General features: G+C 38.4%; 1 protein-coding gene across 1 annotated transcript in view; it reads left to right on the top strand.

Moving 5' to 3' along the window:
• CNKSR2 (connector enhancer of kinase suppressor of Ras 2) overlaps positions 1-26,250 on the top strand; it is a 173,217-nt gene that overhangs the window by 113,049 nt on the left and 33,918 nt on the right. The window contains exons 14-20 of the mRNA XM_017728390.1: positions 1,570-1,618; positions 2,485-2,657; positions 4,774-4,847; positions 7,314-7,385; positions 13,160-13,227; positions 17,814-17,914; positions 19,117-19,654. Of these exons, the coding sequence (XP_017583879.1) occupies positions 1,570-1,618; positions 2,485-2,657; positions 4,774-4,847; positions 7,314-7,385; positions 13,160-13,227; positions 17,814-17,914; positions 19,117-19,654 (1,075 nt within the window). The remainder of the gene's footprint in view (positions 1-1,569; positions 1,619-2,484; positions 2,658-4,773; positions 4,848-7,313; positions 7,386-13,159; positions 13,228-17,813; positions 17,915-19,116; positions 19,655-26,250) is intronic.

Here is a 26,250-nt window from a genome sequence, read left to right as displayed (position 1 = left end):
TTTCATGTGATGTAAGTTGGGATGGTGTTGCTGTCTTGGTTTGTTGAGAGCTGGTGCTGATTTGATTGGTACCAGTAGGGGAAGAAAACGACGAGAGACAGGGAATGAAAATGAGTAGGATCCTTTTTTCTTCCCAGTGGAGGCCTATTTTGACCCACTGAGGTGGCAATATAATGGAGTAGCTTTAGTCAGATACAGTCTCCAAGGGATCAGCACATCTAGCAAGTCAGTTAAATTTTTTAATTACACCTAGTTATTGTCTTGCTGGTAATTTTTCCCCATGGCATGTTAGTTTTTTCTGCTTGAGAATCTCTGAGCTGTGAGGCAGAAGATCCCTTCAAAGCTGAGTCTGCTGCACATGAGCTCACAGGTCTGGGAAGCAGGGAGGAGAAAATTAGAACAGAGTCATTAAGGTTGGAAAAGAGCTCCAAGGTCGCAGAGTCCAACATTTGACCAAACAACATTGTGTCAACTAAGCCATAGCACTAAATGCCACGTGCAAAACCACAGCTGCTCTTTGAATTGAACCTGGTCTTGTAAACTAGGGTGAGGGATTGTCTCACCTATTAGGAACAGGATTTGGGATTGCAGAGCTGTCAGTTCTTTTGCTTAGATTTATTTTTACCAAGTGGCACAAAAGTATTGATTTCTGTATTGATTCATGGTAAGCTGAAATAGGAAGTTTTAATACTCAGACACTAATGTAGCCTTTTCTTAGTTTTAACACTAATACGTTTGTCTGCCTTTATAAAAAACTAAAATTCAAAACTAGTGAAATAATGTCTTTAAATTTTGTCTGATAAATAACAGAATAATTTTTTTAGTTCAATGGGGATTGTGCTTATCTGAGTCAAAGTTAGTTTTTCAACAGAAATGGCTATAAAATGTGTTAATATTTATTGCTATTATTAATAAGCTAAGATCTTAAATAAAGGAGTAACTTCCATCATGTCTCATTGCCGAGGCAATGGGTTAGTTTGTGGGAGTGGATCAACTGGAGGGAAATACTTCCACTTACAACATGGTGAAAAATAAAGTCAGAAAAATAAAGTTCAGACTTTTTATTTGGGAGACTTTTTCTCTGTTGCGATTTAGCAGAATTTACTGGTATGTTTCAAAATACTAGGCCTGGTTCTGAGAAAATTGTCTGATGGTCTAATGACCATTGTATATTTCACACCTGCATTAGGCAGTGTGTTATTTTGCATATTTACGTGTCTATGTCAAGAATACTTAGTGTATACGTTAGAAATACATGGGCTGTATCACAGTAACCAAAGCAAGACATTCCTTCTTTATTAACAGAACAAGAGGAGAGCGACCATTTTGGACAGAAACTACAGTTGCTTTGGCAAACTCATTGGTGGTCTGTTTTAAGATGTTTCACAGTGTAGTTTTGCTTTACAACCTTATGAACAGGTGAACTAAAATCACCTTTTTTCTTAGGCCTAGAAGTCTCTTGGCTGGTGTTACCTGACGATGACTTCACAGTAACATTTTTTTAATTATAAAGATGTGGTTAAATATAAACATTGCGTTTTCACTTCTTCCATTTTGATTTTCTTGTAGACATTTCAGCAGTCTTCTCTACAGCAGAAAAGTAAAAAGAAGAACAAAGGTAAAAAATAAATTTGTTCCCATGTATTGGTTGGAAAAGAACTGTTGAGATTAATTTTATGGTATTGCAGTATGTGAGGAACTATAACTTGTTAGCTCCAATAATATGTTCTGCTCAGTTGATGATGTTGAGAATGTATTAGTCCATTACTGATGTCTCATAGTTTCCTAATGCTCCTCTACCTTCATGTATCTGCTTTTATCTTTTTTTTTGAATACTTAGACTCTAGCCTCTTTGGGGCCAGGGTTGGTTTTTCCAGCTGTGTTCAGGTAATGCCTCACTGCAGCACTTGCTCATTACCTACGCTCTCAGGTAATTTATATCATAGTAAATTTTCCTCCTTTGATTCAGAAGTACAAAGGCCTTAGGAACTGTTTAGTTTCAAAAGGAGCTGCAAAGAGAAGTTTGTAAATACCTGTGAAGTACTTAAATAGTTGTGTTTGGCAACCAAGTGGGATGTACATGAGTTTATATGTTGTGTGCTTTATTCTGATGTGAAATATTAATCTGTTGAAAATTACAAATAACCATTTTTCTTATTTTTAAATATCTTGCCTTTCTTTTCTCTGTAGTGTCTTCTCTTTCTGTGTAGCTTTTTTTTTTTTTTTCTTGTGGTCTTATCCATAGAATATGAGCTCTGAGGTGCTGAACACGGTTTGGTTTGATTTGCTTTGGCTTTTAACTTACGGTGGCGTGCATAAGCTTTGTGGTCAAAATAGAATGCTTGTAATAACTTTTTCATGACAATTTGAGTCTGAAATTTTTAATTAATTTCCTTAAACAAATATATAGTGCTTTCTGATTAGGTATCTTGTTGATTTACTGGAATATCAAATTCTTTCACATCACCTCATTGTCATTTTCAGCTCCTATTCCTGGTAAAAGCAAAAGACGGATCTCATGTAAAGATCTTGGTCGAGGGGACTGTGAAGGCTGGCTTTGGAAAAAGAAAGATGCCAAGAGTTATTTCTCCCAAAAATGGAAAAAGTACTGGTTTGTCCTGAAGGACACATCTCTATATTGGTATATCAATGAAGAGGTAAACATCTGTACTCATGGTCTCAGCGAATGCTTTGTGTAGTGCTGTTGTCATGATTTAGTGGGAAAACAATGCTTTCAGTGCTTATATATGTTAGTAACTTTATTCACACAAATAATCACACTGAAATTAATATTAACTGCCTGACAAAATTACCATTAAGGTTTGAAGATATTTGTTCCTTCCAATTCACCTTTTACTACACGGAGAAATAACACAGTTTTCTGTGTCCTCATGACACCAGTTCAGAATAAATTTATCCTCGAACCCTTGAAAGCAAAAAGGTAGTTATTTAATCCTGTCATTCAAGCTTAGTCATGGGAGTGTAAACTTTAATGTTGTGCTGCCTGGTGTTCCTTGTTTATCTGTGCTAGGCAATTAAGGAAGATAGTTCTGTTTTCTCAGTTGTGTTCTCCTGTTGTTCCTTCTTTGTAGCTTTTGATACTATTTCAGTGCTCATATATGCTGAACTTAAAAGCATGGGAGCATCCCAGCTGAATTGTGTACAGCTTTGATTATGCAACACTTTCTGCATTGGTACACATTTGTTATATCAGCTTTAGCACCAAAGCTTTTTGCCAGTGTTAGGATACCTTAATTTTAAATCTTACTAGACTCATTAGTAAATATGCTGAGATAAAACCATTGTTAACATCTGCATGCACTCTGTCCTGGACTTGTTCTTTTAATCACAGCAAGCATTTGTACATAACCTTTCCAAAGCAATCCCCAACTTTTCCCTGTGTAAACAGAAAGCAAGTTGTTCCATGACAAGAGTTTTCAGAGCCTGTTTTCTCAGACTCATTCCATTTGTGCCTTGATCCCAGCTTCAGATCAGTAACCCTAACTCCCTCCTCTCCATTCCCCCTCCCTTGGCTACTACAATGTCTTCATCGGGGCAGTAATTGATGCCTCCAAGCGTAGTGAGTGGTCAACAGCTGGGTCCAAGGAACAGATGGAACTTCTGACTTGTGCCATACTTCCCCATGTGGAGGGCAGTGCTCTCAGCACCTCCATCTCCCTCCCTGTCCCAAGTTTCCCTGAGATTTTCTGAGTTTGGTTATTTCTGAGACCTCAGCTCCCTCAGCACAGTGTCTGTCATCGCCAGTAGACTGAAAGGCTGGTAAGGGGTGCCTCAGTGGCAGGTGGACAGACAAGCCAACATTGTTCTTGCCAAACTCTTGTTTCTCTAGGCAACCATTCAAAGAAGAAATAGCAAGATTATTCTAAAAAGTGTATTTTTGATTTTAAAATACCTGCTAATGCAGAACCTGTTACAACCCTGTACCTTCCACATAATGATTCCATCTCCAGTTTTATATGCTGATTTGTGCCTTTTATTTATTTTTAAGAAGGCATATAATCATATGGACTACATATGTGGTATAAATAACCATTTGAATTCTTACAAAAAGATGTATTTTTGTGGAATTCCTTCACATACGTTTGTGGTTTTTGCAGCTTCATTTCTATGATCCGGTATTAATTTTGCATGCAAAGTTATGAGCAGTTAAATAACAAAGTCGGTGTTATTGATGTAATAGTAGCTTAATATAAATAATGCTTTCAAACTGTGAAAAGTCAAGGGAGATTGAGTAGCTGATAAAATAGACTGTGTAAGTCTTTAGAGGAGAGGGGAGGAAGGTCCGAGTTACTCTGAGTGTTGTAGAGAGATGAAAGTAGATGAAGAGATATGCCTCTTAGCTGTGATACATAAAATGATAAACAACACACACTGAAATTGCTTTTTTCTCTATTTCTTACAATAGGCTGCATTTCTCCTTACTAATTAGTCCATTTTCCCCAAAAATTAACTAATTATGGTAACTAATTGACAGAATACATTTGGCCATTTTGTATATTTTCAAATGTTGGTTCAGCTGTGAAATTGTTTCAGAAAACTGGGTATTTAAAATTGTATTTTATACCAAGGGATCTGTCTTGCTACTTTGGCAAAAGTCCCAGTGACTTCTGTGGGAGGTTTGCCAGAGCAGAGCAGACATTAGTATTCCTTACGTAAGAAGTAGGCAATGAAAAATATTTGTAAGTTTTCAGCATGGTGGGGGTTTTTTTTCTGACACTTTAGCTACAGTAATATCTGGAACTATCTTTGCAGGATGAAAAAGCAGAAGGATTCATCAGTCTACCTGAATTTAAAATTGACAGAGCCAGTGAATGCCGCAAGAAATAGTAAGCATGCTCAAAAGTAATGCAATGATACAATAAAAAAAGTGGAAAAAAGGGCAAGGTTTTCCCTTAAAACAGGGACATAATGGTCATTGTTACTATTGTCATGAGGTTTTATCACAGAATAAGCTCATACAGAAAAAGAAAATTCATTTTTTGTGTTGTATGTGCCATCTTGCCCAAAGGAGGCTATTTTTTCATTTCATCATGAATCACAGTGCTTGACTAAACCAAAATGAATGATGAGCAAGAAGACTGCTTGGCTGCTTCTGTCTCTTTATTTTCCTAGTTTTCCTTTCTTCTTTTTTTTCCTTTCTGTTTGGGGTTGTAATTTTTTTTATTTGTTTGTTGGGGTTGGAGAGTGTTTGTGTGCTTTATGCTCAATAGAGAGCTTTAAGCATAATACAGAGACCATCCAAATAAGAAAGTCCCCAAGTTCATGGCCAGGCATCAGTGTTTAACGTAACTCCAGATTAGTTAGCATCACCTCGAAGTTTGCTGAGACATTATTTCAGTCCTGAGTCAGAGTAAAAAAAAAAAAAAAAGAATGGCAGTGATTTGTTGTATTTTTGTTACATGACCTAAAGGTCTCAAAGAACATTTCTTCTCACCTGTTTATGCTGCAATCCAGATTTGTGCCATTGCACAAATCCTTTTATTATTTAGATAAATTCAGGCATATGTAGCAATGTGACAGGTGTAGACTCCCACAGAGATACTTTTAGAGTCATTATTGTTAAAAAATTTTTTGCCTTGCCTTCTAATGATTTGTATGGTTTTTTTAACAAGTCTGGAGTTGCTGAAATTTGTGCAAAACATAATTTGCAAATGTAAAGTGGTATGATTTGTAGTACTTACAGTTCTACAGAAAGCACCGACCTTGTATCAGTTGATCTGACTCTCTCTTTAGGATGAACTCCACCCTTCAAGCTGGTCTCAAAGGGCAGACAATAGAAACTGCATTTTAAAAAATAAAGCATACGTTAGCTTGGGCCTATTGTCCTGTGTCCTTGGGCCACATGGTTAAAGTGCTTCATTTTTTCTTTTCTGTTGGGGCAGCAGCATAAAGTCAACTAATTTCTCGGAATTGCACCCTGCTTAAATTGTTTTGGTTTGATTTTACTTGATTTAGTGTCAACTGAATAGCTGCACATAAAATGTTGTTATTAAGATTCTTTGCTTGGGTGGCAGATAAAGGGAAAAAACCCTCTTAAGAATCCAGATGACAAATGCTGTAACAGTTTTAAGAAGTCCAGTTTTAGGTCTCAGTAACCTGGTGATGTCTTTCTAAACTGAGCAGATGTCACTGTACATCTGCTTTGACTTGCATAACGTTGTGTCATGCTGTCATGTATTAGAGGAATTGTTTTAGTCTCAATGTTATGTTACCTTCTCTAGCAGTAACTTTGCTGTTAGCAATTTCATTTGCCTGATTTCTAAAACATAGATGTGTGTAAATCTGTGTGCACACACAGACATATATATTGAAAATTGCAAGCATGATACACATGGAGAACGTCATTACCATTTTTCTGAGACACAATGGATTAGAGAGAGAATTATTATATAATATAAATATGTGTGTGTATATATATAAAATCCATTGTGTCTCAGAAAAATGGTGATGATGCTCGTCATGTATCATGTTTGCAGTTTTCCTTATTTTCTTTGGGACCGTTACATTTTTTGTTCTTATTTTAAGAGACACCTTCAGATTATTCTCAAAATGATTCTTCTCTACTGTAAATTATTAATTATTTCAAATGCATTTCCTCTTCAGGTACTTCACCATAAATCTTTATTCAACATAGTTAAAAGATTCTTTCTAGTAATTTATTTCATATTATGTATGAAATGCAGTCATTCTCTCAGCCCAGTCATGTTGATTACTTTGGTGGAAAGAAAAGATGCAATGTAATTGCCCATTGCTTAAGATGACCTCATGAACACAGTGTTGATTTATGACAGCTTTTCAGAAGTCAGTCAGCACATCACATTTTCCTGCTTGAAATGCAGTCATTATTGCTAAAGGTAATGTCAAAGTCATTGGGATGTGAGAAATCACAAGGACTGAGAATTTTTCTGTTGTATTGAATTCCTTGTTTAGTCAGTTTTCTGTTCAGAAAAAAATGACAGCTATATGTATATCAGCAAAATTACCTGATACGTAAAATTATATCCTTACCTGATTAACTTTATCCACATACAGTACACTGCAGGTGATGGTTGAACAATTATTTATGCACATATGAATCAAGAATTATTTAGAAAGGGGTAGTTGAAGAGCACTTTACTTGGTGAAATCTGGCACAATCCTAAAAGTTGTACGTTCATATACTGTTTGGGGGCATGCAGCAACTCAAATATGAACTCATCTCATTCCTTGGTGACCATGTGATCTTACATTTCAGAAAAAAAACAAAACAGAGTTGTGCCATTACATTTTTTAATTATGTTTTTCCTCTACAGTGCATTCAAAGCCTGCCATCCTAAGATCAAAAGTTTTTATTTTGCTGCTGAACATCTAGATGATATGAACAGGTAAGGAGATCTAGCAAAGTTCAAGGACCCATTCCTTAAATGTGACACTTCTTGAAGCTACTAATACTAAAATGATAATAAATTACATCATAATCTAAAAAGCTAAGTTTAATTGCTTAGAAAATAGGTGCAAAGTGACATTGTTTCTGACTGGCTTCATGTTAATTATTCGATTCATGCAAAAATTACCTTTTTGATGCAAAGGTTTGAAATCTTTAGAAACATGATTCCCCATTTCTAAAAAGAAATAAATACAGTGTGTGAAACAGCATCCAAACACAATTTCAGAATTCCAGGTTTCTGGTTTTGGCTGTGTGGTACCTGCAAGGGTGAGGTATCTCCAACTCTGCTTCCTTACATACTCCCAAATACGTGATGCCTTCTCTGGGCATCCTTCTGTTTCTTGCCCTGGAGGAAATAAGAAGTTGGAGAAAGATTTAAAGCAGTCAGGTTTTTTATGCCAGTCTTGAAAAACGAGTGGGGTTTACAAGTAATGAATTTTGCAGATTCTCTCTACTTCCATGAATTTTGAAGTGAAATTTTGGTTGTATTGAATTTGAAAGGGAAATTTCAGCACTTCAAAAAAGAACAAGGACTAAAGTCTTAGTTCTTTGAGTATTAAATTTTACTGTATCTATTCTAGGCCACTTGTGCAATTTTTCACAAAGAAGATTAAGACTTCAGCACAAAATAAACACAATTCCTCTTAATTCATTTGAATGGTAAATTAGAACATGAATCCCATGTTTATTCAAATGTTAGGGGGTTTATTTCATTTATTTTCACAATATAAACTGAAACTAATTCAGTTCAAAATAATATGCCATTTTCATCAAATGACAGAGAACACAAACAAAAATCTCCTATTGCAACCTGAGAATTGTTCTGTCTTAGATAATGTCTGTTGATATCCTCGCTGACCAGAGTTGTTTTTAAAAACAGAGGAAAAGGAGGTCAAACTGAATCAATAAAACTTAGTAAGTCCTATAATCATGGTTTAATCTCTCCTGTGGGTACTAGATTCAACTTACCTGGCAGAGCACCTTCAGGGTACTGCCAGTGCACTACTGGTAATATTTGGCTGGAAAAGCATGCTGATACCACACTGTGCTTGCTTTCATATAGAAATAGCTGTCTGTTAACATTTTTTCAGAAGTTTGTGCAGGACTGAGGCTCACTTCAAAAGTCTCTTCTCAGTTAGAAAACTTAAAACCTTTGTATTTGTTTGTGAGATTTTAGGCTTGCCTTTTCTTGATAATTCTGTCAAGCCAATCACTCAAAATGCAGTTTGCTGCACGGCAAACAGAATAATGGCATGGTCTGTATATGACATCTCCTGAACAACAGCAGTAGCTAAATCATTTCTGTCAGCAGGTGCCCAGTCAGTATGACAAGACACCTTCTCTTTAAGGATATAAATTTATATAATTGTTCAGTAATCAGAAAGCAGCAGCAAATATGGAACAATATTTTAAAAATCAATTGCATAGTGCAAATCCCAGGAGTTAAAAGATTTTTATCTTCCCACCACAAATAGTCTTTTAATCATATTTTGAAATAAGTGCTTATTAATTCCTTTAGAATGAGCTTGACAAAATTTTGCTCTGAGTTATATACACGTAAATTTAAACTCTGTCAAGGTCTATGGAATTACTTGAAATTCTTACATTTGAGTTGCCATCATAGTCTCACCAAAGAATTTTATTTTTCTCTTTCATTAATATTTAGAAAAATTAGTTCACTTTTACAAACACTGAATTAACTCAATAGATTGGAAAAAAGTGACTGAAAAATAGTCTTTCAAATGCAGGGATAATAAAATAATTCCTGTCTAAAAGCATTTTGAAGCCTAGATGAAGTAAAACACAGAATGAAGTTAGGAAGTTGAATTAATACTCTTTTGATCATTTTATGTTCTATTTTTTTTTCAAGTTTCTGACACAGATTCTAGTTATGTATCAGGCAGTCATTTCAGTTTTGTTCATACATGAAGCAGAAGAAACAACAGCAGAAAACTGCTAATACATAGCCTGACTGAAAGTTCAAAATTGTTCAATTCCTTCATCCCTTGTATAAAATAATTCCATTTTTTATATTAAAAAAAAATGTTTGCAGGCTATGAAGTTTTTGTTTGTGTGTATCTCCTTGCATAAAATGGGTATTTTAATCTCAAATAACTCTGTCACTATTCAAATTTTCTTACTACTTTTATGACTGTGCCACACCATTGTGCTGGTAAGGAGTCTGGAGAGCTCACTGAACTTTGTTGCTGTGGCATCTGAATTCCCTTTGGTCTATATGGTCACACTAGAAAAATGTTCTTTTTACCCATTAACATGCTTAGTCTGGGTGAGAAGAAGGACAGAATACCCCTTATAGATGCAAAGTACTGTTTTGCTAGTTGTAAGTGTATGGTCATGGAAACATGTTGCTTGGAAATTCACTGTTATTCTCTTCATTCTGGTTAAACTGCATTCAGGTACTCACAGGCAGGCTGAGGTATCCGTATTCCCATACAGCAAGTTCATCCCATAGCCTTGAGTTTTATGATTAAGGACAATTGGACACCCTGCTTTGACTAACTGTATTGCATCTACCTGAATGTAAGATAAGACAGTTTCCTACTAGTCTTTGAGAATGAGAGTACTGTGCATCCTTCCTTACAGAAATTGCAGGTCTGCAGAAAATCAGGGTTTTTTTTTAATCCTGTTCTGTATGTCATAAAACAGTTTTAATTAAATATTGACAAGAAATGAATGTACTGTTCTTAAAAAGAAAAAAAAAAAGGAAATCTGAATGACTACTGCAGTTACCAGTATTTATTGTCATACCTAGGAAACAGATCTTATAATTCTCACAAGAAAATTAAGGCTGCATTTGCTGTAAAGAAGCAATATTTTCTTGGCCTCTTGCCCTCCAAAGGTCAGTGGCTACCAGGACGCACACACTGAAGGGAAGAAAGATATAAATCTTCCCATGTCCCAGGGCTTTGTATCTTTTAATATGCATATTGAGAAACATTTGTGTAGCTGTATGATTGGAACTTTTGTCCCCAGTGCATTGTAATCCAGGCATGTATTACTCCTCTTCCATTCTTCAGGAGATCTTTACATTTCCCTTCCGATGCAAGTCCGGTGTGTTGGATTTCTCATACAATTTTACCTTCAACAAACCAGAACTCTGGCCATGCTTTATTAAAATAATATTAATTCTCTAACCATATCTGAAGAAGCTTTAGCAGCCACTTACCAGAAAACATGCAGAAGTCAATACCATTCCTTTACCTTCCAGACTGGCAAACAACTCAAAAGCTCTCGTTGTTCACAGTTTACAGCCACATCAGTGCCATCGTTCACCCCACAGGCACTGCAGGTCGTAGTCCAAACCTCGGCACAGATCATGACCTGCAGAAATTCATTAAAGGTGAAGTCATTCTGCTCTCTCTCAGAGTGAGAGAATGGTACACATTTCCTGGGCTCTCCTTAGATTGTACTTTTCAGGAAATACTGCTTTTCTGGAAGCAGTCATCTGTCATCTCTGTAAGCAGCATCAATTGACTGTCAGTTAAGTGTTTGTTAATTTAATTGGTTACCTCACTAACAAGCACACTTACTAGGAAATGCTGTCTCATGTTGAGGACAGAATGAAGGACAGGAGAACCTTTATAGCCATATTGTCTAATACTTTGTGGTCAGCAGCCCTGCCTGGTGGAGTTCATAGGTGGCTGTTCCCTGCTGGCAGTGCAGGTGAGGGTGGTAAACCGGGGAGCTGAACTGGGAACGTGAAATCCTGAATAGGCGAGAGGCAAGCAAAGCACCATCCCCATTGTCTGCCATTTGACAGAGCAGATGCTTGTCATCTTGTGCTGCTTTACCCTTTGGACACAGACAAGTCTGTGGCCTTTGCTGGTCCCTCTGCAGCACAAGGCTGGAGTGCTTTGGGTGAGGTTCCTGCCTCAGTGCCTTTGATTTGAACTGGCAGAGCTGGTTCAGCTGGCAGCTGAGCTTTATTCCCCAAAGGAGTCTTCACATATCAGGTTTGTGAACCTAAAAGATAGCTTTGTAGTGGGTCATCTTTCGCCTGCGAAGATGTGAAGTCATTGTCTGAGACATGGTTTGTTGGATTTCTGTTCCTGTGTGCTTCTGGTTTTTATAACTGTATGGCACTTCCTAACAATTACAAGTCAAAGTTTAGGTATCCTCTTCAGCTTCCCTATTCTTCTGGCAGAAATTTTGATTGTGTGGTAACATGAAGTATTCTGCAATCATTTTAGGAGTAAATCCCTAGCTTTCTTACCAGTGTACAACAATTTATGGACCATTAACATGGTTTACAGGTCAAAAATGCGGTCACTATTTGTGGAAGGACAGTGACAGTCGGTGGAAAGTGTCCCTGCCCATGCCAGGGGCATTTGTACCTAGAAGATTGTTAAGATCCTTCCAGCCTAAAGCACTCTATAGTTCTCTGACTCCATGATGACAGGAGTTAATTTCTGGAAATTTCAGGAAAGCAACTGTATTTTATGATCTGGTGCCTGCTTGCCCTGCACTGCAATGTCCTGAAGACAGGCATGCAGGAATCATTGCAAAGGTGTGTCCTCTGCTGAGACAAACATCCTGATCCTGCGCATGCAGTACATAAACAAAATCCATCAGGCACAGTTTTCTGAAACAGGGGTTTCCCATTCCTGAAGAAGACGCAAACCTGACTGGAGTTGTCTTTCTGTATACCCTAGCAGTTAAATTGCAAGCCAGTAGGTTGGCAAACCAGGCCTGTCAAATCCTGACTATGGGATGACTGGAGCAAGTAATTCCAGGTTTACCATGGAATGGACAACCACGGGAGATTGCCATGGTGGTTTAAAGCCTCGTTGATGAAGGACCTGATTCAGTGTAAGCATTTGGCTAATGAATACACTGAGAGCCCCATGGGGGAAGAGTACAGGTGAAACTGCCCTGCTACAGACAGTTCAGTGTATGCTTGGCCATGATGGCCCTGCTAGAAGAGAGCAGCAATAGCTCATTTGTTTTTTGGTTTGGGTTTTTGGGGTTTTTTTTGTGTTTGGATGTTGGGGTTTTGTATGGTTTTGTTTGGGTTGTTTTTTTTTTTTTTTTAATTTGTGCAGTTTACGGAAGCACTTTTTCAAGTCTATGTTGAGATTAAAGCCTTAGATGTGAATTGCATTGAAGCATCTTTCTCCCCCCACTTATCCGACACAAACACAAAAGTGAATTCTGATATGCCTCCTTCTCTTTGTACACGGCACTGTAGGTAAGCTCTAAAACACATAATGGCATAATTAAACCACACTGTCTGTTTGGGAGTGAACCTGTTCTTTTTACTGCTGTTTTCTGCTCTGTTCCTCTGCTAAGTTGCCAATTCAGGCCTTAAAATATTGCTTAAATCTCTGAAAAGTGGTATTTATTCTTAAGAAATCAGAACAGCAGGAGTATTTGTGTGAAGGCATATCTGTGAGCAGCAGACTTAACAGCTCTTTGATTATCTCTAAATCCTTTATTTTACAGATGTTTGACATCATACATGGTTTTCCATTTGAAATAAAATTCTTGCTGTGAAAACAGTTTGTTCAACAGCAAAATCATAGATCTTTGGAGACTCCCTGAACAAGAGTATCAAAGAGAACAGCTGTCTGATATGAAAAATAACATTGTCCTTAATCTCCTTCAGATGCTTCTAGCTTTGTTTTTGCTAGAAATGCACCCAAAAATTAAGAGGCTGGGTCAGTATCACTGCTTTTTTTAATATTATTTCAGATGGCTCAACAGAATTAACATGCTTGCTGCTGGCTATGCAGAAAGAGAGAGGATCAAACAAGAGCAAGGTAATGTGTTGTTATTTTGGTTTTTTCTGTCAGCTCTTATCAAAAGTTCATCTGTTCTCTTTTCTCTGCTGTGTATCAGGCTTCATTCTTGTCATCTGAAAGCAAATCACATATGGGTACCACTGTTATTGCTTTAGAGGATTCCTTCTCTGTCAGGAATTTTGATTAACTCCTTCAGACTCTGATCTGCAGACACTGGATTATTTGTGAGAAGGCTGCAGAAGATAGCTAAAAGCAGCAGATATACTGCCAGTAAGCTCCACTATGTTGTACCAAGGAATCTGCATCCCTTATCAGAAGAAACTTAAGAATCTGCAAGCTAAAAAAAGATTCCAAGCATTGCATTTGGTGTTTGAATTCACAGAGGGCAGGAGTGCATGAAATTGGTCTTGGGAGCAAAACCATCCTTCTAAAGCCTGTTGACATAACTGGATTTACCCGAAGGACTTTAATTTTAAGGCCACTTTAATTTTGTGATTTCTACTGGTTTTACTATATTGCAGTGTGTGCTACAGCCCTGTTGGCATTTCACTTGGAGTTGCAGGGTTACAGCATTTTACGTGTTTATTTTTTATGCCTAATATTTCATGGGTTAAAAAAGCAGCATGTATAAAATAATGAGTTGCTTTGCTTTGAACTGTTGCAGTGGAAATCCTGTTTGCAGACAGAAGAAAGAAAGGGTCAGTCCAGTTGTATTGTGGAGGCTGTTTCTTAGAATTGCCAGTGACATGGATGCACAGAAGTGTTCCTATCCAAGTATCTGCTTTGGCAAGCAGATAGTTTTTGAATTCATGCTCTTTTTAATATAGGCACGATGCAGCAGGCACCAGAAAATTGCAGTGGTTTTGATGATCCAGAGCTTATCCAGATACCTGTCTGCCTGCTTCCCACCCAGTCAAAACCTTGGTTTTTAATTCTGTGGCTCTGAAGTCTTGATCAGAAAGGTTCTGGATTTTGGCCCAAAAAACTCATGTCATTTTTGACACCAGGCCCTCTGCATTCACAGAGCCCATGGTAGCAGCATCATGCTCACTGTTCTTCAGTCATGTTCTTCAGTGCCTCACCCGAACTGGAAATCAGTTTGGGAATCTGTATTTCCTAAGCAGCACTACAGTAACCTGTTTGAAAGAACCTGTGTACCATTTGTTGTCACTGCTTGAAGAGGCTGTGAACAAACTCTGAGTATCAGAGTCTTATAGGAAATCCTCTGTTTTGGCATTCAAAGCCAAATTAATATTTTTGTTGGTAGTAGATTGGCACTACTATTACAATGCCATGTGGGACAGTAAGTGAAAAGGTGTATGTTATGCTAATGCTGTCCAAGTGCACAATTACACACGTGATACACCTTTCAAAATCCAGATGGATTTTGGAGAAATGTTTTTCCTACTAAGAAATGACTGAGTAATAAAATAGCAGATGATCCAGCTAGACATGCGATGATGTGCATTCAGGCCTCAGATAGCTTATTATTAAAATGTCTCCCTATTGAAGATAATCAGTGAAACCCCACTGACTATGCAAATTATATCCCAGGCACTGACAGAGTTCTTTATTATCACTCCAACACCATTCACTCATGTTGATTTGTTCCATGCAGGTAGGTAGAACTATAGCCTCTTTGTGTTGCTTAGTTGTGTTTAGTGTGGGAGGTAGAATCGCATTCCCCCGTCGCTGCCGTACACTGTTTTAATGCCACTGGTGATTTTCCTTGGCTCCCAGCACAAGGGCTGTTACACAGCTCAGTAGTGTCCCTAATTACCAGAGGCATCAAGTTAGCAAAGTAAAACCTCTCTATCATGTCAATTTTTTTTGCAGTTATAGAAACTGTGAAGCTGGAATTTTCTATATTCAGTGACTGTACCAATTGTCATCTGCATATTTGATTTGACAAAAGGTCTTTTATTTCTGTGCGATTCAGCCCTTTGCAGCAAAGCTTTATAATACCTCTGAAACAATTCAACAGGAGTTGTCAAATCTGTCTCAATTAAGAGTTGAATGGTTCTGAATCTAAAGTGCATAAATGTATTTCAAGAGCTTCAGAGATGCACGAATCACTGAATTGTGGGTGTACTGCTGAATAAAATGTTACATTCTGTACAGAACAGTTTTATAAAAATACCATCAAGTTTTCATATGAAATACAATGAATGTTAGCAATACAGCAAAGGACTTCCTTGGATGGAGAAGTTATATGCTTTCCAGTCATCTAAATCAGAGGAAAAAAACCCCTGGTTTATATAAATAGAATATATTTATTTGGGAAATGGCAGGTCAGTGTTAGTTTATATATAATATATTCAGTCTATTAGTCATTGAGAAAACTTTCAAGATTTGCCTGATGCATAGAGCTTGTCCATCACTGAATTGGAAAAGATCTACAGAGAGAAATACAGCAAGTGTTTCATAGCATCATACATGTTTTAGATAAACTCTAATGAGCCAGTTGCCAAAAGCAGAGCATTTTTAAAAATTGGTGGGAGGCCATTTTCATACACTTTATCTGAAAATTGACCCCTGTTACTGCAGAAGTTTTCAAGAAGAGCTGTGGGTTGCCAACAGAATTCCCTGACTGAGATAAGGTGTGTAAAAGCGTCATCATACAGTGTTTTCTTGTATGGGGATTTGACAGCAAGAACACCTTCGTATTTTTAGCCAAAACTGGAACCTGCACTGAGACTGCTAAATTTTGCTTTCAGAATAAACAGTTGAGCTCCAAGTCTGCAGAAATGTCATTGAACAATGCAGTTCTGACAGGTCTTTCACCACACTTTGCACCATTAGGCTTTACTGCAATAGGAGCAAACATTGCCTACATGCCAGTATTTTCAAGTGGTTTAAGTTTCTGGAAACAAGTTTTCTTAAAACTAGGATTTATTTAGAAAAAGAGTTTTCACTGATTTAGCCTTTCATTCACCAAAAATTAATTATTTTCAGATGTCTAGAGTCATAATTGTGAGGACTTTTTTTTATTATTTTGTAGTCATAAAAACTTTATTTATGCAACTTATTTATTATACTGTTTAAAGAGAATCTCTCAGCTATAAGCTCGCAGGAAGTAAATCAAGAGGCTTGGAGTAAAAACAGAATTGCTACTGCGTGGAAAAAATAAGTAGATAAATAAGGCTGTCCCCACCATTACTAAAATCTAAAAAACCACAAAACTATAGGGACACCTGTTTCAAGATGGTGTCATTTAAAGGTAAGTTTATGTTTTAACTCTTTAAGTATGGTAGATCATTGATCATACAAGACAATAATTGTAATAAAAAATCATTAAAGTCAAAATTATATGTTGTGCCAACTCAAATTTTTAGTTTAGGTCATTTATGAAGCAGCAATCAATCCTTTTCTCCTTATCTATCAAAGAGAGAGTAGTCAATCATGCACTTCGTTGAACACTTACTAGGTGAAGTGAAAATTGCTTGTGATTAATCTGTGAGTAGTCTGAGCTATAGTGTCCTCTTGTGCAATGATTTATCCCAACACTGGAAGGTAATGCAGTCAGAAACAAAGTGGCAACAGAAATGTTTGCAAAAGCCTTACAGTGTACAAAAATGTTAAGAGTTGTCTGTCTTGAACTGAGTCAGTAGTTAAACAGGGTTTTTTTGTAAGGAATATTAAGGTTCAGTCCTTGTAGTTAGATGCTGTTCTGATTAAAAAAATATTTGTAACAGAATAAATATAAATTCCCATGTGGTATATTCTTCCATTTGTTTTCCCCTTTGAAATGAGCTTGGCCAAGACTTGATTTCCTGAAAAAATGAAATGATGTAGCCCATTAAATTTAGCCTACAAAATCTACGTCTTTTCTACTTTCTCATCCTTCTTTTTGAACTCTGTTCTTAAATGTCATTGTCATATTTTTTCCTTACCATATCACTTTTATGTTCTTGCATGGATAACAGGGCAGCAGCAGTTTTATGAAGCACATATACGATATAAAGTTTTTCTGTCTTACCTTAAATACAGCTGTTTGTTATTAGATATTGAATTGAAAAACTTGTGTAACTGGTAGAACAGAATGGAGACAATGGGTAGAAAAATAGCACTGATTATTCATGTGTGCAAAAACCCCTACCTGTTTGATTTGCCAGCTGGCTAAATATACTTGTTGATGTTATTTGCAGTCAACAAGACTTTAGCAAAGCTATATTTTTAATCTTTTCCATTCAAAAAATATTTTCAGTATTTTTCAGCCAATACATGTCCAATCATCATTATTTTTATGGCTGTATAAGTATTTAAAAGTCTGATATTTGTATTAAGAGTATTCTATGTGTCTGTTGTATTTATAAGGTGTGTACAAGAGTTAAATTTGTGTCTTATTTTCAGGTTGTGGTTTAATATCTCTGTAATGGGACAGTAGATCTAGTATACACCACAGTGTTTAGAATTTTCCTTCTTTAGATTAAGACAATTCCAAATTGCAGCAGCTACCATTGATGGCATCGACATTGTGGTGTTTCACTGCCAATAATACCAAAGGAGGAATTTCCAGTTGCTTTTGTGGAAGCAAGTCTCTGATACAAAAATGCATCAAAATGTGTTGGCAGTTTTTGACCTGATCCTTATGTAACTTGTAGATTACTGGAGTGAGAGTGACAAGGAGGAAGCTGACACTCCATCGACACCGAAGCAGGACAGCCCCCCGCCCCCGTACGACACTTACCCACGGCCACCTTCAGTAAGTCACCTGCAGCTGTCCTAGGAATGTGTACCCAAAGTGCCACTTCTTTCTACCTGTTCTGCCCAGGAGCACATGCATGCACCCAGGATGGCACTCGACTGTGCTTTTTGAGTCAGTGCTTGACTTAAGGCATTTGCTAAGTAACACACATCACAGGCTTCAATGGCCATCAGTGCTGTTTCCACTGGTTTGTAGAGTACAGGGATTTATAATCCCACTTGCTGTACGAAATAGATTAAGTTACGGAATTCATTTTTTTTGTTCTTCATTCATGATGGACAGCTACTCATCCATGCAATTCCTCACCACCCCCTTATCAACTTCCTGAGAAAATGTTATTACCTAAGGAACAACACAGACTCTTCTTTAAGGCTCCAGCAGTTGTGCTGTGAAGCTTTACAGTAACAAGTTACACTTGAATTTCCAGAGAAATGCGAACATAAAAATGTTCTGTCCTGTATTGCAAACCACTATAGCGGGTGTTCTGTTATTGTGAAAAAATAGGTTTCTCTTATAGAGAAATACAAATTAGAAAAAAGGGGGATTTCAGGGTTTTACTTTTTCTTGAAGCAGCTGTTGATATAAAACTATATTATAGACCTCTAACTTACTCTCCACTGGCAATTTTAACTTTCATGTCTGCATACTCAGTGTTAACTAATGCGTCTACTTGGATATGGTTTCTGGAATGCACAATCGGGAAATTCAGGGGAAAGAGAGCATTCATGATGTTTAATTTGAAGGCAATACTTCATCTTACAAAATTATAGATCTTTGAATGACAGTACTGAAGCACTGCAAGAATGATTCCAAAGAAAAGCAAGATAGGATAACAACAGGCATTTGGATAGCATTTTTAAGATTTTGAATGAACCAGGTACGTCTCTTCTAAGTCTTCCATAGTGCCGTATTTTGCACTATTTTGCAAAGTTTTCTGCACATTTTGTTGGCTTATTTTATGGATTAAGTGACATAGTAAAGATACTTATTATGAATAAGTATCAGTATTTGACCTACAGGGGTGACATATACAGACAGGGGTATGCATTAAAATTAGGAACAGGGCAGGTTAATTAGGTACATTTGCGCCTTCATTAATGAACCAGGTGCCATTGGTGACAATGAAAAGTGAGAGGCTGTTACTGGCAGTAGGTCTCGGTGTGCATTGATCTGAAGATTGCTCATTGTTGGCGTTGCAGATGAGCTGCACAAGCCCTTATGTGGAGCCCAAGCACAGCCGCCTCTCCTCCACGGAGACATCCCAGTCGCAGTCGTCGCACGAGGAGTTCCGCCCGGAGGTGGCGGGGAGCACCACCGAGTCCCCGGTGCGCAAGACCGCGAGCCAGCGGCGCTCCTGGCAGGACCTCATTGAGACGCCGCTCACGAGCTCGGGACTGCACTACCTGCAGACGCTGCCGCTGGAGGACTCCGTGTTCTCCGAGGTGGCCGTGGTGTCCCCCGAGCACCGGCGGCAGTCAACCTTGCCCACCCAGAAGTGCCACCTGCAAGACCACTACGGCCCCTTCCCCCTCGTGGAGGGTGAGCGGATGCAAGTGCTGAACGGGAATGGGGGAAAGCCACGAAGTTTCACTCTGCCTCGGGATAGCGGCTTCAACCACTGCTGCCAGAGCCTTTCAGTCGGTGCTGCCGACCACCATGAAGAAGCACAGCAGAAGGAGGTTGAGGAGGAGGAGGAAGAGGAAGGCAAAGCAGCGGAAGAAAACCAGGAAGATAAAAGTAAGTATGGGATATTTCTGTGGCTTTTCAAGTGTCCTGTTTGTGTAATGTAGAGGTTGTTTTTCCTTTTTCCTATCCAATAGTCTTTCAACATCCCCCATGTTTTACCAGGTCCCCCTTGTCACACACCTCTTTGGACTGCCTTATATATAAGGCTTAATAACCAGAGTGCTGCATGACCTCTCATGATCACCAGACACTTCCCTGTAGGCTGGTCACCAATCCCCTCCTACTAGTAATTCTTAGTTTAAATGGATTTTGCTTCCATGTCTTCTTCATGCTTACACTTGCACAGTATCCTCCCCCACTGACAGGAGTGTTTCAGGATATACTTAGTGAGATTTCCAGCCAGCCCCATCCGAGCTGTAAAAACCTCTTGGTAAATCCTAGAGTGCAGAGTTAGGCTGTGATTGTGTAGTATCCAGCCAGGCAGGTCACAAGCCATCCCAAAATCTGTAAGAAGTTGAAAAAGAGAGGGTATTTTCCTCAGTTCCTCTCACTGTGATTTATAAAGAAAGAAATTCAAAAAGCATTTCAAACAAACAGAAAAATTATAGAGAACAACTATGTGACCAGCAAGGCTTAAAAAAAATTATAATGTTGAGTAACTCTCAGTGACATGGCACATAAACTACATAGAGATTAGTGCTACTTATCAAACATAATCCAAATAAGTAGGGATTAGCGAAGGTCCCTGTCCCTCCTGAACATGTAAACACATTTTTGTGTCTGTTTCATGCTCTGTCCTTCACTGTCGTTTGTGGAGCTTCTCAGCATGTGCTGCTAGCAAAGTTGAGTCCACACCCAGGTTGTAGAGTCAGTCAGTGAAGCCTGCACTCGTGATTTGTGGGGTTACACTGCAATTAAATTACCTGAAGTGGCAAAGAAGGTAGGATGACTCTTGAAGCTCTCCAAGGTTTTCTGCTATCTATTTCTTCAAATTCAGCTTTTTCACTGCAGTAAAGAAATATAAAAATGGTTAAGAGATAGGAAAGGGTAATGAAAGCTTTAATGAATTAGCTACCTACTTAAGTTGATTCACTAAAGTTAGCACCTTTGTTGAGCATTAAAATTGATGTGGATGTTGTTTAGTCTGCTTGGGAGAGACCCACAGTTTTCCATTGGCCTTATGCTTTTAGGCATTACTTTCTAAACATTTCCAATTCTTGACTTTCTTTTGCTGCTTTGAGGAAGCAGTGGTTTCTTTTGCAGATATTAAATTTGATGGCATTAAAAGTTTAAAAAGGCACTATTTCAGTTGTGTTCATGCATGACTCTGCAAAAAACTGATACATTTATTAGGTAATATTAGACTCTTACTGACTGTGAAATGAAGCTGTCTAATTAACAGGGTTAAATTTCATCAACCATGCAGAACATTTTGTCCTATTTTTAGCCTTCAGTTTTGGTTTTCAAATGGGTTTTTACTGATAGCAATACAAAAGTATTTTTTTTAAAAGTCCTTACTGAAAATGGAAATAGTCAGAGACTTTCCACTGGCTTTACTGTGCTGTTTGGACACTATTTACAGATACCATTGCAAGGTCTTAAGTTTTTAGGTGTTTTGAATCTCAATTTCAATGTTTTTGTGTACCTGGTTGAAGCATTTTATAGCATGCTGATTACTAGTAAAAGGCTAGTGCTTGATTTATTGGGCCAGAACCTCGGCTTTTCTCCATCTTTCTATACTAGTTTCCAGAAAAGGAGAAAAAAGGTTTAATTTTTGAAGTGGTCTCCCTGTATACACATGCTTTTATTTTTTGTTTGAGGGACGAGGTTTCCTTGGTTGAAGCTTTAACAGGAGATTATTTTTGAGACACTGACGACCAGCTAGAGAAGTCAAGTGCTCATGATGAGTTATTGACCTTGAAATTACAAAACCAGAAGTGAAGTATTGTCTTGTCTGTTGAAAAGTTTAAGTGTTGAATTGCTTGTTGCTATGACTGCAATGTTCTGTTTGTAATGCTGGCTTTTTCCGGTGCCCTTACCAGTAAAAGGCAGGAGGATTTCCGGCAAATGGTGTTCTTAAGTGCAAAATCCAGTTTCTGAGTTGAGAGATTTCCTTACATCTGCTAAGTCACTAACAGGATGGGTGACTTTGTGTGGGCTATCTCACTGCCCCCTTCACTTGCATTGCTCTGGGAAAATGAAACATTGCAACTGGCTGGAGAAAGGAAATCCTCTCTCTTTCAGAAATGTTTTAACATCACCTTGAATGTTCCCTCATGTGATATCAGAATCTTTTAAATATATTTATTTGCCTTACACGTTTGTGATCCTGACATAGTTCTGGGCTCTTGGATGATTATGTGTGTTCTTGTGTGTACATGTGTGTGTTCTAAAGCTTTATCATTCCTATTGCTTTTTTTGCGGGACAAGAACGCAGCTCCTTTGCAGTTGTTGCTGTACAAGTCAGATGTCATTGCCAAAAGTTTGTTTTCTCAGCTTTCTGTTTTTACATTCTCACTTTTAGAACAACATGAATTTAAATTAAATAGTAAAATGCAATCCTGTTTCTTCCAACTTCTTTTGCAGAATTGTTTTCAAATAACTGCACCACAAACTAGGAGCTCCACACTTTTCTCAGATGCTGTCCCCACCTGCTATAATTTAACATAGTTCTGTTGACTTTGTACTAAAGCTATACTGATTTGCAACAATTAAACATCTTCTCTTGGTCAGTCACCACTTTATGTCTTAAATAGATATTGCAAGACTTTACTGACCCTGCAAATAGTTCTGTGTATCAACTCTGCTACAATGCCTAGATATATATGGTAAACTAAAAATATGGGTTGTCCTTTCCTATGTTTATCTGTCAGAACCTAACTTTGTTGTGTGTTCAGTTGCTTTTTTGTCTTGTTATATCACAATAACATTGCACTGCTAATCCTTAATGGATTGTTGTATTTCCCAAATGACTTTTGTGTAAATCATTCAGATGTTCCATATTGACACCATCTTGTAATGGTCTCTTGCTTTGTAATCAAAGAGGATTCTCTTGTGGGATATTTGAGCTTGTCCATGTGTTTTGCTCCTGACTATGCAAATGGCAAACCACTTTCAGACCTGTGGCACCAAACATGCCCCTTGCTGTGCTGTTCAGGGGCAGCCTGTGCACGGAGGGCAGGTTGGAAGCTGTGGCACAGTGTTTGCATTTCTGTGATTCAGTTGTGAAGGACAAATTTGGCCTTTGCAGGTTTGTTTTCTGCTAGTGGGAGGTATTAGGAGACAGCAGTGTATCATGACACCATCATCTCCTTCCCTTCTGGCCCTACCACTGTCTGCACTCTGTGTTTGATAGATCTTCATGCAAAGAGCACTTCTAGAGAGACTACTTCCAGGTTTTTTTCCCAGGAAAGCTTATTTCATTTTTTGCTTTGTTTTTTGAAATTATCATTGGAGATGGTTCCTTCATTTTCAAAGACTTCTTTGGTTTGTGCATTACTAGGGTTTCAGCATCTACAAGAAGTACATAACTAGCTCTCTGCAGAGTGTAACTGGCTGTTGATCCCATCAATTTAGCTGCAGAAAAGCCTGCACCTTTTTTGCATACTCCCTGAAAAAGTCTTTGGAGAACAGCGGTGTCTGTAGGAGTCTCAGGTGCTCTTCATCTGCCCAAAGACTGCTGGGACAGGGGCTCTGTGGTGGCTCCATGTACTGCAGGATTGGCTGGGGCAATATTGGCACACTTTCCAGGGAACTCTCACCTGGGACCTGCAACAGTGTGCAAGGGAGCTTTCCACTGTGCTGGCTCCATAAAATTTATTCAGGAACACGAGCAGACATTGATGTCTATGTTTGAGTTTGAAAAGGTATTTGCAGCAGGAGGAAATTACTTAGACTGTCTTCCCACTGTTAAACCCCATTTCCTTCTGTGTTGTTTCTTGCCTCTTTGTTCTGCAAGTTTTCGGTCCTTTTTCTCCACTCTTAAGTACTGTAGTTCTTCCTGACTTGTTTAAGGATTTTTTTGTTGCTACCCCATCATCATTTTGGAGTGTCTTCTATATAGGATGGACAACTGGAACAAAGTCTTATATGAATTTTAATAAATCAATGGCTGCCATTCTGGGGCAATTAAAGGCTGGGAGCCACTTGTTCGCTGCATTGATTTCACCCTCCAGAGTGTTTACAAGATGCAACAGTCTTCCTCATGTGACTTCTGTCACCTTTAAAAGATTTCACAGTGCTTCTGAAGGCTGGGCACACTCACACGTATTCCCTGGCATTTTGGTCCATCACCACAAGCTCTTGTTCAGGTTTGCAACATCTCCTGGCATCCCATGCTTAGTCCCATAGTCTTGTGAATGCTGCCTCAGAGGAACACAATAGCCTCATGCTCTGGTCTCTGAAACTTGGCTTTTAACCTTAAACCTCTGAAAACACTTGTCAAAAGCCAGAACAGAAGCTAATGTTGGCATTTTGCAGCTCAGAGAGTTGTCCAGTCCCTGTGAAGGGTTTCAGGAAAGCTCACCTTGATGTCAGGGAGGGCTGATCACTGAAAGAGATATCAAATGACTGTGCTGAGTTACCAAGCCTGAGAGGTTTCCTTCCCTTTTTTCCCCAGTAAACTACAAATCAGCAAGAGAATAAGAGAAACTGAGAACAGTTTCTCAAAACTGAGACAGAGGAGTTTAAGGACTCCCATGACTAGCAACAAGCATCATGCACTGTGCCCAAGAAGGTGTATCCATGGGACATCCTAGGTGGCATTTGCCTTCAAGAAGGAGTTAGTGCTAGTAAAAGATATACTCCAAATAAGGTCAGGTATTTCAAATTCCAAAATACAGGTCTAGGGAGGCTTCCCTCTTTTTAATGAGAGGGCTGTAATGCACAGTCCAAATGGTGTGTCTCAGAAGCATCAGTGTTGGCTAATTAAACACTATGTTAGGAAGTGGTAGCCTGTGTACACTTTTAGGTTTTGCTTCTCTGCATTTTAGGTAGCATGTCTTCACTTTGGCAGGTTTTAGGCAACAGTGAAACTTGGGAGTCAGGATGAATAATGCATAAAGCCTGGATTGTGTGCTCTGGAGTTGATGAGGATATGTGGCTGAAATTAGTAGGGCAGTTTGCTTTTCTGACAGCCTCTTTCCATTTTAGAGAGGACATCATTAGTGATGTCCTGTCCTCTGACCACCTAGTTTTATCCTCACTGAGAGGCAAGGGAGAACCATTAAGATACTGTATCTTCCCCTCTGGAATTAATGGCCAGGGGTGCCTTGAATAAGCAGAGCTATGAGAAATTGAGGTAATGTTTCACATTAGAAGTATTCCACATGAAGCTGGTGAATGGCACAAAGTGCAGCACCTTCTGGTACATCAAGGAGGGTGTTATTCTAACTTACTGCATCCACTATCAGTTCTGTACAACCAAGAGCAGGTTGGGAGGGGTGGTTTTTGCCTGACACCCTTCTGAGTGACACAGCCCGTGCATGCTCAGACACTGGAGTAGGTTACTGACATGTCTGCTTTTTCTGAGCATTGTTTTTGGGGATCTTATTTTTCGGTCCTAATTCCCGTTTGAGCCTTCCTGTGTCACCTGACTGGGCATTTGCACTCCTATGGGCTGAAGACCATCAGCATTTTATGCCTTGTCTACTTGTCCCATTGCCTCCAAGGCACTGTTTTTACTGTTAACTCAGATTGATTTTACCTAAAAATGCTGCCTAATTATGTTCAAAAGTATGACTATCGTAGATAAACAAGTACTGGGAGTAGATATGTTTATTTCTGAGCATGTTCTTTAATTAAAATTTAAAATTTATTAAATAAAGCTTTTTCAGTTCTCATATGCAAAAGCAACTCCACTGCAGAAGTGAGTTTGTATTCTAAATAAAAATTATGGGATATAAAACTTCCATATCCTGATTTAAAAATTCAGTTCAAGGGGAAAAAATTGCCTGCAGTGTTTGAAAGCCAAATATTGAATCATTTACTGAGTAGCAATTCAGGAAGCAATATGGGCTGTCAACAAAAATAAGAATAGTTTAATTTTATGCTTGTTAGTGTTTATACATATAGATGCATTTTGCCCACAAATATATTGTTGCCACATTTAAAATTTTATTTGATTTCCATTGCCCATGCTGCTAAAAATGCAAAGGAGAGATGAATTCCTACTTTTCTTTTGGTTTTAATAGCTTTGGGTTTCATTGCCAACAAAGGTCATCTGCTTTTGCCTGAAATACGTGGATTAAATTGTCTTTTTATAAGCAAAAGTAATGCACAAGAGAATTTCATACATGGCCATTCTTCTAAATTGCTTTTCTTGCTAAGTTTCCTCAATTCAGTTACTAAGTTGGGAACTTTCAATGGAGCTGGGCTACTCCCTACCAGAGACCCCTTCGGGTTGGGTGGTGAAACAGGGAATCTGTACATGTGACGGTGTATTTCTGGTGGGGCATTTTATGTTCTGCATTAATTCTCTCGCCAGGTGTTGTGTAACCAGTCTGGTTTATGTATAATTTTTCCACTTGGTGTCAGCAAGCTCTGTCTCTGCTGCTGCCCTGTCTGAGTCTGGCTGCAGAGATGCTCTCCTTGGGAAAAGGCCACTCATAAGTGCTAGAACACTTCACAAGCAATAGAGGGAAGACAGT

Source organism: Corvus brachyrhynchos, unplaced genomic scaffold (genome assembly GCF_000691975.1).
Source record: "Corvus brachyrhynchos isolate BGI_N302 unplaced genomic scaffold, ASM69197v1 scaffold11, whole genome shotgun sequence".
NCBI lineage: Eukaryota > Metazoa > Chordata > Aves > Passeriformes > Corvidae > Corvus > Corvus brachyrhynchos.
Note: the sequence above shows the minus strand (reverse complement) of the source record. Positions and strands in the feature narration are given on the sequence as shown.